The sequence below is a fragment of the Homalodisca vitripennis genome, chromosome 1 (assembly GCF_021130785.1).
Source record: "Homalodisca vitripennis isolate AUS2020 chromosome 1, UT_GWSS_2.1, whole genome shotgun sequence".
Classification (NCBI taxonomy): Eukaryota; Metazoa; Arthropoda; class Insecta; order Hemiptera; family Cicadellidae; genus Homalodisca; species Homalodisca vitripennis.
The window spans coordinates 129,309,275-129,325,800 of NC_060207.1; the positions used below are offsets into that span (position 1 = coordinate 129,309,275).

The 16,526-nt window shown below is 35.9% G+C and overlaps 2 protein-coding genes across 2 annotated transcripts; both read left to right on the top strand.

Moving 5' to 3' along the window:
* Positions 1-1,174: 1,174 nt before the first annotated feature.
* Positions 1,175-1,738, top strand: LOC124353121. The gene has a single exon (XM_046802967.1). The coding sequence runs from the start codon at positions 1,175-1,177 to the stop codon at positions 1,736-1,738; it is 564 nt and encodes a 187-aa protein (XP_046658923.1).
* Positions 1,739-13,735: 11,997 nt separating this feature from the next.
* LOC124353134 lies at positions 13,736-14,320 on the top strand. The gene has a single exon (XM_046802989.1). It carries the CDS (start codon positions 13,736-13,738, stop codon positions 14,318-14,320), a length of 585 nt encoding a protein of 194 aa, XP_046658945.1.
* The last annotated feature ends 2,206 nt before the right edge of the window (positions 14,321-16,526 follow it).

Genomic DNA, 16,526 nt, shown 5'->3' on the forward strand with positions numbered 1-16,526 from the left:
CCCGTGCGGCGGACCCACAGTTATCTGCTTTATCCCGTGCGGCGGACCCACTGGACGGGCATCGTAACGTTACCGGGCGTTACACTTTTTCATGAGGGACTCCCAGCCGCAACCTAATTTAAGACGTTGTCACGTCAATAATAATAAACAAAAACTATAAGTAAGATTACAATATCTAGCCATTTCGTGAATAAGTAATACAGAAACTCAGAAAACTATTTAGAGGAGAGTAAGTCAGGCGCAATCTGGAATTTTTTTCCGAACAAATATTTTATAAAATCTAGTTTTTATGAAATATATAAAGCTAGTTTATACACAACTTTGCTGTAAACTAGTGCACTAAATAAATAACAGTTTGGCATTGACCGATATTAAAAAATCTGTCTGGTTTTGGTGAACGAAACCTGAGCCCAGAAGAAAATGGATCCAATTAATTTTTTATTATGAACTTAATCAAACACACAAGTAATCCGATAATTAAACAATAAGCAAGATCTAGCTTTTTACAAAGTGGAGACAATATTACTGCTGACTTTCAACGAGACCTACTGCGTATCATGGAACAAATTTATGGAGGTTAATCGTGTTTCTTGCATGTGCAACAAGTACCAAGTATTGTGCGCTCATAAATCACTCGTAAATTAATGCGCTATAAATTAACGCTTCCCACCAATTGTTCGTATGTAAAATGATTATACTATTGCTTCAAAACGCAATGCACAAATTTACGATAACGCTCACATAACATAGATTTGTTATTCAATTATACGTTTAGGGTAAGTATAATTGATAAAAAATGAGAACTTAAATAAGGTATGACGGTACAGTGTAAAAGATATGACTCATTTAACAGTATTTAAGGTACATAGAGATGAACTTTTGAGCTTCAATAAAAAAATTATGTTTATATCAAATCAAACCCATTATTTAATTTTCCTATAATACTTGTATACCAATTTAGTTACGTGGATGCGTTGCCTGGATATTTTCGCATCTATATATACCGGGTGAGTCTAAAAGGACTTGACAACTTTGAAATTATATAGATATTTATTGACTTTACTTTCAGACTTGATATATGTGTCATTTTGTAGCAAATTACTTCAAGTTTGACTCCTGTAGTGCTGTAGTACCAAGTTCCGCCACTGCGAGCGCCTGCTTCGTCTGTACTAAAATGGCTACTTTCACTGGTGCGGAGCGTGCTCGCTGTGTGTTATTGTTTCATGAATCTGCTACAAGTATTCAGTGTAGATTTCGCACAGAATACAGAAGAGACCCTCCAAGCAGGCCTTATATTTACAGTTGGCACAAGAATTTTGTCGAGATAGGTTGTTGTGTTCGTCATGAGGAATCGCCAGGTCGCCCACAGGTTAGTGATGCTACTGTCGAACATGTCAGGGAAACTTTTGCCCGTAGTCCTAAAAAATCAACGCGGCGTGCAGCTGTGGAGACTGGAATTCCACAAAAGACAGTTTGGCGAGTGCTACGGAGACGTTTGCACTTAAAACCATACAGACTTACGATGGTACAACATATCACTGATTTATTTAAAGCTGCTCGAGGAGAATTCTGTGCTGTAATGTTGGTTCGAATGGGGGAAGATGAGACATTCCTGAACTCAATAATCTTCAGTGACGAGAGTACCTTTCATATCAGTGGTAAAGTGAACACCCATAACTGCAGAATCTGGGGAACCCAAGAGAATCCCTTGAACGAGTTCGGGGCAGTCCAAAAGTGAATGTGTTTTGTGCGATGAGTAAATTTAAAGTGTACGGGCCATTTTTCTTCATGGAGAGAATTGTCACTGGTATCATTTACCTTGATATGTTGCAGAATTTTTTGATTCCTCAAATTGATGCTCAACATTGATGAACAACAGGATGCTCCTTTCTACTACCAGCAAGACGGAGCACCACCTCACTACCTAACAGATGTTAGGGATTTCCTAAACGGTCGTTTTCCAGGTCGTTGGATTGGGCGTTCAGGGCCAATTGCATGGCAAACTCGTTCCCCCGATTTGACTCCTATGGATTTTTTTCTATGGGGTTTCATTAACGATAAAGTGTATGTTCCACCTCTACCAGCCAGTCTTGCAGATCTAAGAAGAAGAATCACAGCTGCGGTTGCTGAAGTTACGCCAGATTTGCTAGAACGGGTGTGGCGAGAAATTGATTACCGGTGGGATGTTTGCCGTATCACTAATGGAAGTCACATCGAACCGAAATAAGAATATGACAATAAACTTGAAGTAATTTGCTACAAAATGACACATATATCAAGTCTGTAAGTAAAGTCAATAAATATCTATATAATTTCAAAGTTGTAAAGTCCTTTTAGACTCACCCTGTATATATATATATATATATATATATATATATATATATATATATATATATATATATATATATATATATATATAATTACTATATTTATATATTAAACATAATTATAGCTAAGTATATTATACCTTTGAGAATATTAGTCGTGGTTTTCCTAAATAATCAACCCAATTTTGTATTTAAGGCACCAAATACAAAGATCTTAAATATCTTAATCAACTCTTATTCCAACTCCTTTTAAATGCCTTTGGAGAATTTAAGATAACTACCCATCTTAGTGTAATAAATAAATACTTACATTTCAGCTTTTAAGCATTGTAGAGCAAAGTTGAGCAACGTTTTGTGGTCATATACAAACACTTTTGTTGTTATACTTTTTTGTGTATCGTGTGATTTTAATAAAACAATAATCCAAAACGTTTTGAAGTATAAAATAATATAATCCCTGTAATAATAATTATGATCATTTTATCAATTGTTTTTTTTTATTTATCCTATTTAATTAATAATTTAAAATTACAATTAAAATTAGCACATTCATATTTAAATTGTCTAATATTTTGCAAACTATATTTGTTCATTCGTTCCTTGTTGATAGAATCATATTAATTTTCTCTGTATTTCACAGTACAAAACGCTTTATTTTATTTTCTACAGTATACTGGTGGACAGTATTCTATTTAGATCATGACGCTCCATTAAACAAAAATAAAACTTACAAAATATTTATATTTGTAACTAATATATTTCACTCGATAGCCTGGAAAAATTAATTTCTGTCTGTCTGCCCTCACGATATTGATCTATAGATTTGAAATTTTACATGAAGCTTATTTCTATGTGAAGAAGGTATAATTCCATAATGGTGAATGTTAATCAATGGGATTTGGCTGAGCATTAGTGAAAACCTTTACAGTGGCCTTATAGGAACCATGAAGACTACAAGAAAATCATAGAATACACAAGTTTGTAAACAGACTTGAGTAAACTCATATGGCATTTTAACATTATGATAGTGGTGGATTTGGTGGTAAAACATTAGTTAAATCATATCGAGTCCTCGCTTGTATTAGTATATTTGTATAGAGACAGATGTAGTTCGATGATTGTGCATGCTCATTTATGCGATTTGGCTGAGTGTCTCAAGCTCCTAAAGCCAAGTTGATATCTCGAGATTTAATTCAGTTACCAATTTGATATTTTGTATATTTTTTTCTAATAATGTCTCTAGAAGAATTTCTCTTCTTTCCGTATTTCTGTCTATTTACCTGTGTCTTATTTCCACTGTATATCTCAAGAATGAATTGAACTAAGAAATTCATGTTTGATGACGGACTAGTCACTCTAAGCATTTAGGCTTAACTTAATTACCGCAGGATATCTCGAGAAAGACTTCATCTGTAGACAATTTTGCATAAAACTTCATTTCTAAATAGAAGGGGAACCAGTTCAAGAAATGTGCTTGTCTATCCGTGGGATCTGCCTGAACGTTAGTCCAGTCTATCACTCAGTAGGATGACTATTGCCTCTTATGTGTACACAAAATATGTAAAAATCATACTGATCATAATTATTTTTAAAACAGTTTAGTATTTAATAGCTACTACATCCTTTTGAACAGGTGTTATTTATTCTGTATAAAAGGCATCAAACATGTTACCTAAAATAGCATTATAAAAGTGTTTTATGAAACAGAACACAGAAAAGTTTTTCTTAAAGTAGTTATATTAGATTAATATTTAGCAAAGAAATGCATAATCTCAAATATTTATAGTTTAAAGAGAATTTATATTTAATTTATCCACGAATATGTCACAATGTGCTAAAGTGCAAATTAACAGTGTATTTACTACTCAGTAAGTATCATAGCAATATTAGATCGTCACAGTATTCGGTGATTGGCTGACTAAATAACTACCACACACTGTCTACTACCATGTTCTTGGCGGGGAATGTTTTATATCAAAACTTTATATGAATGTATATTCAAATTAACAGTGTATTTACTACTCAGTAAGTATCATAGCAATATTAGATCGTCACAGTATTCGGTGATTGGCTGACTAAATAACTACCACACACTGTCTACTACCATGTTCTTGGCGGGGAATGTTTTATATCAAAACTTTATATGAATGTATATTCAAATTAACAGTGTATTTACTACTCAGTAAGTATCATAGCAATATTAGATCGTCACAGTATTCGGTGATTGGCTGACTAAATAACTACCACACACTGTCTACTACCATGTTCTTGGCGGGGAATGTTTTATATCAAAACTTTATATGAATGTATATTCAAATTAACAGTGTATTTACTACTCAGTAAGTATCATAGCAATATTAGATCGTCACAGTATTCGGTGATTGGCTGACTAAATAACTACCACACACTGTCTACTACCATGTTCTTGGCGGGGAATGTTTTATATCAAAACTTTATATGAATGTATATTCAAATTAACAGTGTATTTACTACTCAGTAAGTATCATAGCAATATTAGATCGTCACAGTATTCGGTGATTGGCTGACTAAATAACTACCACACACTGTCTACTACCATGTTCTTGGCGGGGAATGTTTTATATCAAAACTTTATATGAATGTATATTCAAATTAACAGTGTATTTACTACTCAGTAAGTATCATAGCAATATTAGATCGTCACAGTATTCGGTGATTGGCTGACTAAATAACTACCACACACTGTCTACTACCATGTTCTTGGCGGGGAATGTTTTATATCAAAACTTTATATGAATGTATAATGTTGAATATTTTAATTATAAATTTCACTTTTTTTGTTTAATTTACAACGAAATATAGTAAATCCAAAAGCAATGGCTAGTACAGTCATAAAATCTTTCATAGCTAAATAACACATGAATCACAACAACTCGCCGTGTCGGTAGATGTTTGACATGTTGACATTCTCCAAACATCCACTGTAAAGCGTGTATCAGCCCAGTTTATGTTTGTTCATATCCAAACCGTTTGTGAGACCAAATTATCTGACTCTCTAATATTAAAAAAATATTATCACTAGGACTTTATTTTTTTTTGTATTGTACAAATCAGACAACATAAACATGAATTAGCATAAGGTCGTACACTTTTATCATTTATTTTTATCTATACTCATAAAACGTAAATTACTTGCTAAGACTATTCGATCCAGTATCTTGACTGTAAGTATATGCATATATAGTATTGTTTATAGATAAATTCTCAAATACAATAAGTGTATACAATACAATAGTGAACTAAGTAATTACCTCAATATAATGTACTAAATAAAATATTATCTTTTATAAAGTCATAAATAATAAAGATGTACAATAAGAGAATGTCATGAAATATGTTTAAGTTATAATAGTAAATGGAAATGTGAATATATTGTTTTCTAATTTCATAAGATTTTGTTAAATTTAATTTCAGTTTCACAATAAATTATTTAAAAATATTTGGCTTAACGCACAAACATTCCATATTTGTTGCTAATATAAGTCCCAAAGTAATGAGACGAAAATACATAAATTAGGAAATAAATACTTACATTAACATTAAAATAAATTAGATTTTTATTTTATCAAAACAGCTTAAACTTTGAGTTATTTATAAAAGTGACACATAAGTAATCGTCTTTATGTTCCCATATTTCGCACTTGAGACATTGCACCCTTAGCTCCCCTTGTGTATTCTCAAATTACAGTGTTTCACAAAATAAGAACACAAGGTCATCTTCTCAGGAGTTTCCAAATCAATTTTCATTTTCACTACAGAATCCCCAGATTGACAAGACATGATCTGGATCGGTGCCGGGTGGTCCAAACTCATTTAGGTTTAGTTTCATTTTGCACGATCTTTTTTTGAAACTTGTACATTTGTTTTAGTTTCTTTTTCCCTTCTTATTTTCATTCTCCATCTTTAACTATTCTTTTTTCTTCTTGTTATCTTATTTTAGTTCTTGTCCCTCTTGCTTTTTTTACGAAATATTGTTGTATAAAGGAGACATTATTAGTGCAGCCTTGCAAGGTTTGGGCATTTTTCCCTTTTTTGCCATTTTTTGTCAGGTTTAGGCATAGGCCAACTCAAAACCCATTATAACTATTATGCCAGTCCGACACATCAGTTATGCTTTTCAAAACAGTCACTAATGTCAACTGGGCTTTCACTGTGCAGCATCCATTGGCGGATTGCTTCACTGTAGTAACTTTTAGAAGCACCAATAAAAGTTTTGTCTATGGGTCTAAGCTTGTGTGTTGCATGTTGGGGTAAGCTTATGACTGATACATGATTCCTACAAGCGAGATTAACAGCTTTAATATTTTAGTTGTGACCAACTAGAATTAACAGCACCAGGTCTTCCTTGGTTAACTTTGTTTTCTCATTAAAATACTTCAGCAATCTTTGAACAAATTGGACTGAATCCAAGCTGAGGTATGGCTTTGGCCAATGGGGGTGGTGCGCCCTTCATAACTGTGTTTGTCATATTTGTTCAGTAAATACTCAATTGTGAAGCAATAAGTGACTCCCGCCCCCAGTACTCATTACAACATACTGTAGTCACTGAGGACCATCTTTCAGCTGATTTTAATGCTCCTTTCTTTTCCATTTCGGCCCAACAACTCGTGAAATGTTTTACTATACCATGTTTTTAAATTAATATACCCGTTTCGTCTACGTTGAACACTCAATCTGCAGGATATTTATGTCTAATATGGCTTACAGCAGATCAAAAAAGGCGTTGAACGCTTTTTGTTGAAACCATTTGCTCTCAAAAATGTTGTCGATGTGCGTTTTAGTAGAGAAAAAACATCCTTATGCCGATTCATAAAGTTATCAAACTTCGCTATTCCCAGCAAATGGATGTTTTATTCCATTTATTTCACATTTATTATTTATCATTCTATGTTTTCCATTTTGGTTTGCAAGATATTCGACGTACATCTTTTCTGGTGAATCCGTAAAATATACTCTATCTAATAACCAGTTATTCTACTAATTATTTTTTCCAGCTTTTCATCATTAATAGGTTTCCGGCTCAGTGTAGTTACTGCAGCCTAGCTAGCCAAATTGTCAATTCTAGAAAGCCTCTGCAGTGTGGATTGAGGTACATTAAATTGTATTTAACGGTTTCTTCAACCTCATTTCTTGGTCCTTTGCGCCTTAAAGGTCTTTTCCATATTTTCTTCACTCCATAACATTCTTCTTGTTACAGGTTTATTGGGATTTAGAATTTACCTTGCATATTCACGAATATACAACCATGGCTTTCACAACTGCTGGTTGGCTTAAATGGTTGTTTGACAGATGGAAGTAAAATAACTGGTCTCACAGTCAAGCAACGTGATGTTGACCCATGACATGATTGTGGTCATTCCTGACATATGCGTCTCATAAAGCGTTGGTATGATTTGTTTATTTTAAACTAGATTGTAGTTAAGTGTTAGGTTGATAATTCCACTGAGGAAGAGATCAGTTTTAAAATCTCGAAACGTTGTATTATCATTGAACTATGACATTAGGTAAGAAAAAATTTTATAAGACTGTTTATAATTATATTGCACTGTTATCATTAAAGACCTGTTGATTGCATAAATGTTATGGACAGTAAGGCAACTCCATTGTTTATTTGACGTTTAAAACTCAATAATATTTACTAGCCGTATTCAAATATATTTCACAAAATATTTTGTTTAGTTTTTAAAACTTGTTTTAACTGATATTTGGACTCACTTTGAGCTAAATAATCAAAAGGTTAACTTCTTAATTACTGAATGTAGTAACCGTTTATTTTCACTACACACTTCTGCATTATTAAAAAACAGTTAACAGCTACCAGACAACATCAAAAACTGATGAACGTCACTCTCACAGACAACTTCACCTTGGTCCAGCGCCATCCACATCACATCCTGTTATATGTCATGTCATTAGACACTTCTGCATTATTGAGGCAACAGTTAACAGCTACCAGACTACATACCAAAACTGATGAACGTCACTCTCACAGACAACTTCACCTTGGTCCAGCGCCATCCACATCACATCGTGTTATATATCATGTCATTAGACACTTCTGCATTATTGAGGCAACAGTTAACAGCTACCAGACTACATCACCAAAATGATGAACGTCACTCTCACAGACAACTTCACCTTGGTCCAGTGCCATCCACATCACATCGTGTTATATGTCATGTCATTAGACATTTCTGCATTATTCAGGCAACAGTTGACAGCTGCCAGACTACATCACGAAACTGATGAAAATCATCGTACATTTTGGTGTTCCATTTAATTTTTTCCGATCCATTCCTTATATTTCATTTTACAAACCAGCAATTGTCTTCAATTCAATTGGCACGTGTAAAATGTAAATATAATATTACTCATTATTAGTCATTCAAGAGTGAGTGTGAAGTTTATGCGCTAAGTCACATTATACGTATTGTGTGGCCTTCATGTTCACTACACAACGAAGTGATAAAAAATATGAAGAGTCTTTTTACGGAATGAGTGTACGAATGCTTATTACTGTAATTAGAAGTATATTTTCCAACGAGATTGTCTCTTCTTTCAATTAAAGATAAAATTAACAATGTGAATTGAATAATAGCGTTATGTAAATGACATTGAGAACTTTTTTACATTCCGTTATTTTATTTTTATGATGTAGAAAATTATTTAAATATGAAGAAAAGCAAATACTGGAATAAATTACATGCTAAATTGATTCACAAAAATTATTCTCTTCAGATAAAATGTTTGCTCAATTTCACAACGTAAAGTATTTTCTTGCCGTAAGCTTCTCCACTGACAGTATCTTAAATACGTCTCAGTTTGTACTCCATTAAAGTTGACCTGAATACGTCTCTAGCACAACTATTCTCTTTCTTAAATGAGGCGACGACAATATTTCTTAATGTTTCTAGTTTTACCTTTTTGAATGCATTAAATTGTTACAATAATCTAATTACTACTAACTCCGCTTTTATGCAAATAATTAGTCACAAATATTATCTATAATTTCTGTATTGTATGCTCCATCTATTTAATGAGATTTGTTTATCGTGATGTCATTCCTAACATATTTAAGATTGTTCAGAGTTTTATTGACACAAACAAAAGAATCTGAGGTACTCTTACGGCCTGGTGAATTGTAGTTAGTAAAGTTAAACGTTTTCATTATTTTTATTTAGTTATATATTGGGATTTCTCAGTATGATCCAATCCCTGATTACAATGCTCCCTCGTGTTTACATCTTCAAAATTATTTCCCTTTATATAAAAATTGTACAATATTCCTGTAGTAGAAAGCTACCTTTCTTGTTCTCTTAGGACAAGGAGCTTATAAATTATAAATTGCACTTAGTCCTGTAAGAACCTTTGCTCTGCTTGGGTATCCAGAGTGACAGGATATTCAGTATGGGTAAGGTTAGGGAGTAGGGGCTGCCTCATATCGAGATCCATAAGGAAGAATTAGGGCACTACATCTCAAAGTCATGTCTCCCCCGAAGAAGGGGAGGCCAGCTCTGAACCAGCCTCTCCAGTCAAAGTAAGCAAGTGGTGGCACACCCTTGTTGAGGCTAGCAAGAACCTCTGAGGTTAGGGAAAATACCCCACTAACTCCAACAGTCATTTCCCACAGTTGACTAGACCTATCGAATTGCCCATGAACCCCAGAATCTCGACATTTTCTGTTAGTAATGTGCCGCTCCTGGACATCCATAAGGTTGCCCAGATTGAAGTGACACATCGTTTTTTGCTGAGCCCAGTCATGGGTTCAACTGGAAGGTATAAACCAGCCACTAGACAGCAAAACTCCAATCTAAAAATCGTAATTCGACTATAAAGGAGCTACTTACACAAACTTCCTCAAAGATGAGTAAAGGAAACTATTAGAAGCAAACCACCAACTAGATTAACTGCAAGAGAACACTCCAAAAAGACGCCTAGAATCGTAGCTATCATACCTCCCCTTTCAATAAACCAGCTAACTAAAAACCATGCCTTTGATTGGCCTTATGCATGATGCCTACAGTTTGCAATTCGTATGAACTGTGCATGTAAGCTACTTTATTACCGTGTTGCCTGCATGTTGTCTTACATATTCTCTAGATTGTCAGGTGCGTGTGATCATTTGTAGATTGACAAAATATCAACGTCTGCACGTGTCTGGCGGTGGATCGAGTAGCTGTCATTACACGTGTGGTCTGCTCTAGTGCAACCCATATTTTTTTAAATTTTCTTCTGCATTGTTATATACATTATCATACAATTTCTCATAATGGCTGCTTCGTGTCCAATCTGTGTGAGGCCCGTTCTTGATGCTGAGGAGGATGCGATGCTGATTGCCAGCGGTGGTTTCATAGGGATTGCGTAAGGATGACTAAACAGGAATATCAACGCATAAGCGGTAATTCTAATATAAAATGGTTTTGCTCAAGGACGGACTGTAAGGACCCACAAGACGGTTCGGCCACTCTTAATGGTAGCCTTCTGAATTCACTTGTCACTCAACTGACCACTCTTACCAAAAGTATAACGGAGCTGTCATTGAAAATTGATAAACTTATTGATGTTCCACAAAAGATAGATGAGTTTGAACTCTAAAATCACTCTGTTTGAGACCAAGTTTACGTGCCTAGAAGAGCGGGTGTCAGCTATTGAGCAGTCGCCTGCTACTAACATAACATCACCGGAGATGATAATCTCCGAGATGAATGACCGGACTCAACGTGCTCGCAATCTTATGATTTTCAAGCTTCCTGAATCTAAGAGTCATGATACGGGCACCAAAAAGGACCATGATAAGAAACTCGTCTCTCTCCTCTTTAATCACCTGTGTCCAGGGCTTATCACATATAATTTTACTTACTTCAGAGTTGGCAAAATGGTTCCTGAGAAAAGTAGACCTATTAAGGTTATCCTTAATAATGTATCTGAAGTCAGTCAAATTACGGGGAACTTCTCTACCGTTGACAGATCTGGCCTTGATGATGCACTTGCTGGTATTTCCATTGCTATGGATCGTACTCCTGGGGAGGCTAAGTATTTGAATGACCTACGCGATGACCTGAGGAGGAGGACTGATGCTGGGGCCAAGAACCTGACAATCAAGTACCGAAATGGTGTCCCAACTATTGTCCAAAAAAACTAGCCTGTACCAACGGTAAACCAACTCTTAATGTATATTTCCAAAATGTCAATGGACTTAGATCTAAGTTCTCTTTTTTTAAACAAGCCACGGCTACGTGTGTCCATGATGTACTAATTTTGGTCGAGACCAACCTTACAATTGGAATTCATGACTCTGAATTGGGACTCCACAACTTTTCCACATTCAGGTGTGATAGATCCATAAGTAATAGCGATAAGGACAGTGGTGGTGGTGTCCTCATTGCTGTTAGTTCTTCTCTTCTTTGCGCCCAACTAACTACTTCTGTGACTGATGTTGAGTGCGTCTTCGTGAAGGTTCATACTAAGGCATTGCCTCTCATTCTGTGTGCAGCCTATATTCCCCCTAACATGCCTATTTCCAAATATGAACGCTTTTGTGATGCCGTAATAGATGTAGCCTCATCCAATCCTGCAATCGATAACTTTGTTATTCTTGGTGACTTCAATCAACCTGACACAAACTGGAAAGATACGTCTTCCTGTTCGCTCAGCAGCGCCTCTCAAAGTCTTGTCGGCTTGGCAGAACTGCTTCAGCTTTATCAGCACAACAGGATTGTGAATCACCGAGGTGTTATTCTCGACCTAATTTTTACTCCTTTTACTGACACGATAGTAAGCCCAGCTGATGATGTGATAATCCCCGAGGAATTAAATCACCCACCACTATATTTTTCAATCAACCTCAATTGTGCGAAGACCAATTCGAACCCTTGCTCAAGTCACAACTTCAGACGATGCAACTTGGATGCCGTCTTTGCCTGGATCCAGGGATTGTCTTACCCAACGGTTGATTCCACTAAAGCTGAAGAACACTTCACTCTATTCTGTAGGAACCTTGCCGATGTTATCAAGCTTAACTCAAATTAGGAACTCCAAAAGATCAACTTTTCCCAAGTGGTTTACTGCTGAGCTCAGGCGCCTGGTGATCGAGAAGAAAACTGTCCATAGGCGTTTCAAAGAGACCGGTGGTCTCTCCTTATACGATTCTTTTAGAAAACTTAGAAATCGGTGCAGGCAGTTAGCCGGTGAGTGCTATCGTGACTATACAAACTATGTGGAGTCCGCCATTCCTAATAACATTAAGGTTTTTTGGGCACACATCAACAATCTGAAGAAAGCAAACATCACATCGAACCTGGTGTATAATGATGTTGAAGTGGATGAACCTAGCGGCCAATGCGAGCTATTTGCTGATTACATTTCGTCAGTCTATACCAACATGTCACTCCCATCATCTGACTTTGACTTTAGAACTTCTGTCAACCTACATAGCCTCGTTTTAACTGCTCAACAAGTGGAATCAAAACTTAAAGCCCTTGATCCCAATAAGGGAATGGGTCCGGACTCTCTACCTCCTGCTGTGATCAAGTACTGCAGTCCAGTTTTGGCTCCACATCTCTCAATTTTTTTCAACACACTGCTCGCCAGTGGCACCTTCCCTGCAAATCTGAAGATTAGTTTCATCACCCCTATTTTCAAATCTGGTGAGCGATCCAATGTAACTAATTATAGGCCGATAGCCATTCAGTCGGTGCTTGCAAAGGTTTTTGAGAGCCTTGTGGTGGATAAACTTGTATTTGATCTCAAGCATGTGATCGCTGAGGAACAACACGGCTTTAGGAGTGGTCGATCGACCTCTACCAATCTCCTGGTGCTACATAACTATGTCACATCTGCATTTTCCAGGCGGAGGCAGGTCGATTGCATACTGCTCGACTTCTCAAGGGCGTTTGATAGAGTCAACCACAATCTTCTCATTTCTAAACTGAGAGGCTATGGTATAACGGGATCTCTACTGGAGTGGCTGTCAAGTTACCTGACTAATCGGGGAATGATTGTGAAGTATGCCGGCTCTTACTCTGAAATGTTTCCAGCCCCGTCTGGTGTTCCGCAAGGCTCGCATTTGGCTCCTCTCCTTTTCAGTCTTTTCATTAATGATATTTGCGAAGTTATCTCTACGGGTTGTCTCATGTTCGCTGATGGCATCAAGATATTTGTCGAAGTGAACTCTCCTGAGGACTGTCAGCGACTACAGGATACTTTAGATCATATCGGAGCCTGGTGTCAGCGGAATGGGATGGACCTGAATGCTGATAAAAGTGCTGTACTCACGTACTCCCGGCTGGACTCACCCACTGTATCCAACTACACTCTCTTTCGGCTCCTCACTAAATAAAGTCTGCAGTTTTAAGGACCTTGGGGTCGTTATGTCTCATGATCTCAGTCCGTGGAATCATATCTCACGCATATGCAGCAAGGCCAATTCACTAATGGGATTCCTATGCAGAACATCGAAAGACTTTCAATCCCCAACTACATTGACAACACTGTTCAAAACCTTAGTGTGTCCGATCCTAGAATTTTCATCTGTTGTTTGGTGTCCCTACCTGACAGGGCACATTGATACTCTTGAGCGGGTGCAGATCAGATTCTTGAGGCTCATCGGACTACGTCTTGGCTATCAGTTCCTGGAGACGCCTGTTGACTGTTTGAGGATCTCCCTTGGCCTTCCACATTTGGCGACTAGAAGAAGGATGGCGGACATCTTGATTCTTCATAAGATGGTTAACGGTGCTCTAGACTGCCCTCGTCTTCTCTCTCTTCTCGAGTTTCGAATTCCGACATCCACTCGTTCCGGGGACATCTTTTTCAAGAGGGCACTTCCTTCTCTTTACAGCTACTATAGCTGCATTCCCAGACTTATGAGAGAAGGTAATGAGGTTTCAGGTGGTGTGGAATTTTTTGGATCCTCTTATCAGTCATTTCGATCGCGCTTGGGGAAGCTACTATGACGGGCAACTGTGTTAGTTCTTAATTTGATGTTGTTTAGCTGTTTACTGTTATTGTTATTGCGTTCATATTATATACGTGTTATTATTGTTGTCCAGATTCCTATATATATATATATATATATATATATATATATATATATATATATATATATATATATATGTATATATATATCATAACACTATTGACCCTAAAGTAACCCACCATTATTATTTTTATTATATAATTTTTGTTGGTTAGCTGTTTCTGTTGTTATTATTATTGTGTTCAGATTTATACGTGTTATTACTGTTGTTCAGATTATATAAATATAATCTCACTATAGACCATAATGTAACTCGCCATTATTATTATATAACTTTTGTTGTTAGCTGTTTCCGTTGTTATTATTATTGTGTTCAGATTCTATACGTGCATTATTGTTATATAACTTTTGTTATTTAGCTGCTACTTTTATTATTATCTCGTCCAGACTCTTTACGTGTTATTATTGTTGTTAACTTGCAATTATTGTTGTTCAGATTCCATGGATATCATTACACTCATTATAAACCTTATTTTAACTCGCCATAATCCTTTATGTTATTATTGTTAATTTTCTCTGATTGTGTTTTGATTTTGTTGTTTTGATTAATATTAAGTAAAATGCTTGGTTATGGATAGCTGCCACCTTTGTTATAAGTTTTGTTGTACAAAATGGTTTACCGTTGAAATAAATAAACAATCTAGACTAACAAAAAAAACATGCTATCTTACTGTATAATCCTACATCCGCAGACCCTTTCTTGAGAAATTACATCATATATCTTACGTATACTTTGACATCACTAATTAAATTCTAAAATATTTTCGTATATATTTTCTCCCATAAATATTTAATATATAAATTTTAAATTGTCTATGTAGTAAATTCTAATCATGTAATGATCATTGCCACGTACTGAAATCTAATAAATTTGATCAAATATAGCGGTAAATAATACAGTTTTAATTATAGCATATTAACATCCTAGCACAAAGTGAAGTACTTTAACTAATGGGTCTTCCAGATTGCCAATAAGTTTCTATTTGGGATTATGCTTTGAGCCCATCTCCATCACTTTCTGAAAAACAGACTATATATGTTTCATTAATATAAAAAACAGTAATTTAATGAACATTTCCAAAATTGTATATTTAAGTTTTTATTCTAAAAGTGTAAGGACAGTGAAAGAATCACATTTATGAGAGTAAAATGTAAAAATTAGTTAGAATCAAGTTAGAAATATTCCTCAGTCACTGTAATACATATTTTTTTGTTTTGTTTATACTAGCTGTTAACTGCGGCTTTGTACGCAATTTTCAAAAATCAGTAGCGTACCTAATAATAGCACTTGTGATGCAGTATGCTGGAGGCCATCAATATATATTTCACGCGTAGTTAGGCTTATAATCAGGTACGTATTTCAGTGTTCGCTTACAAGAGGATCAGAGGTTAAGGGATATTGCAACTATAGTCGAATAGATACAACTTCCGTATTGGAAGGGTGTGGAGGGGCAGCGAGCAGTGGGGAGACTGATGCCGCGGTGTTGCCGCGTTGGTGCAGGCACTGCCGTGAGCGGTCACTTTCTCACCGAACACTGAGAAGAGAACATCAGACGGTGCGCGCCAGCGTACTTACCAACAAACAACGCGTCAATGTGTGTTGTCTTTTGATTGTTTACACTAGTAATCAGAAACGAAATTTTTCTAATTTAACACAAATATGTGCGATATTAATATGTTACCATTATACTATATAATAATCTACAACTACTAAATAATTCGGATATCGTGAAAGACAAATAATTTGGGTACTCTGAAAACCTAATATTGCATTCACAGCACGAATATATTTTTTGCGGGGGCTGTCAAAATACTTCAAACACCGCCCTCCAGCTCCGCGCCTCTCAGCGTCCGGCCGATGTTCGTAGAAAAGTGCAATAAAACCTTTCTCCGAGTCTCCACTAGCCGCATGTTTCGTCATAACTGTACCGTTAGGAAATGAGTGACATTTCCTTCCGCCTCTAAACACACTAGAGTAACACAATAGTTTAAATTTGAGTAGGTATCAGGTGTATTTCTTGAAGTTCGTCGTATTAAAATAACCTAGTATTATCAGAAATTTTCGTAATTGTTATTGAAATAAACATACATATAGCTGCAACAAGAATCTTACCTAATACTGC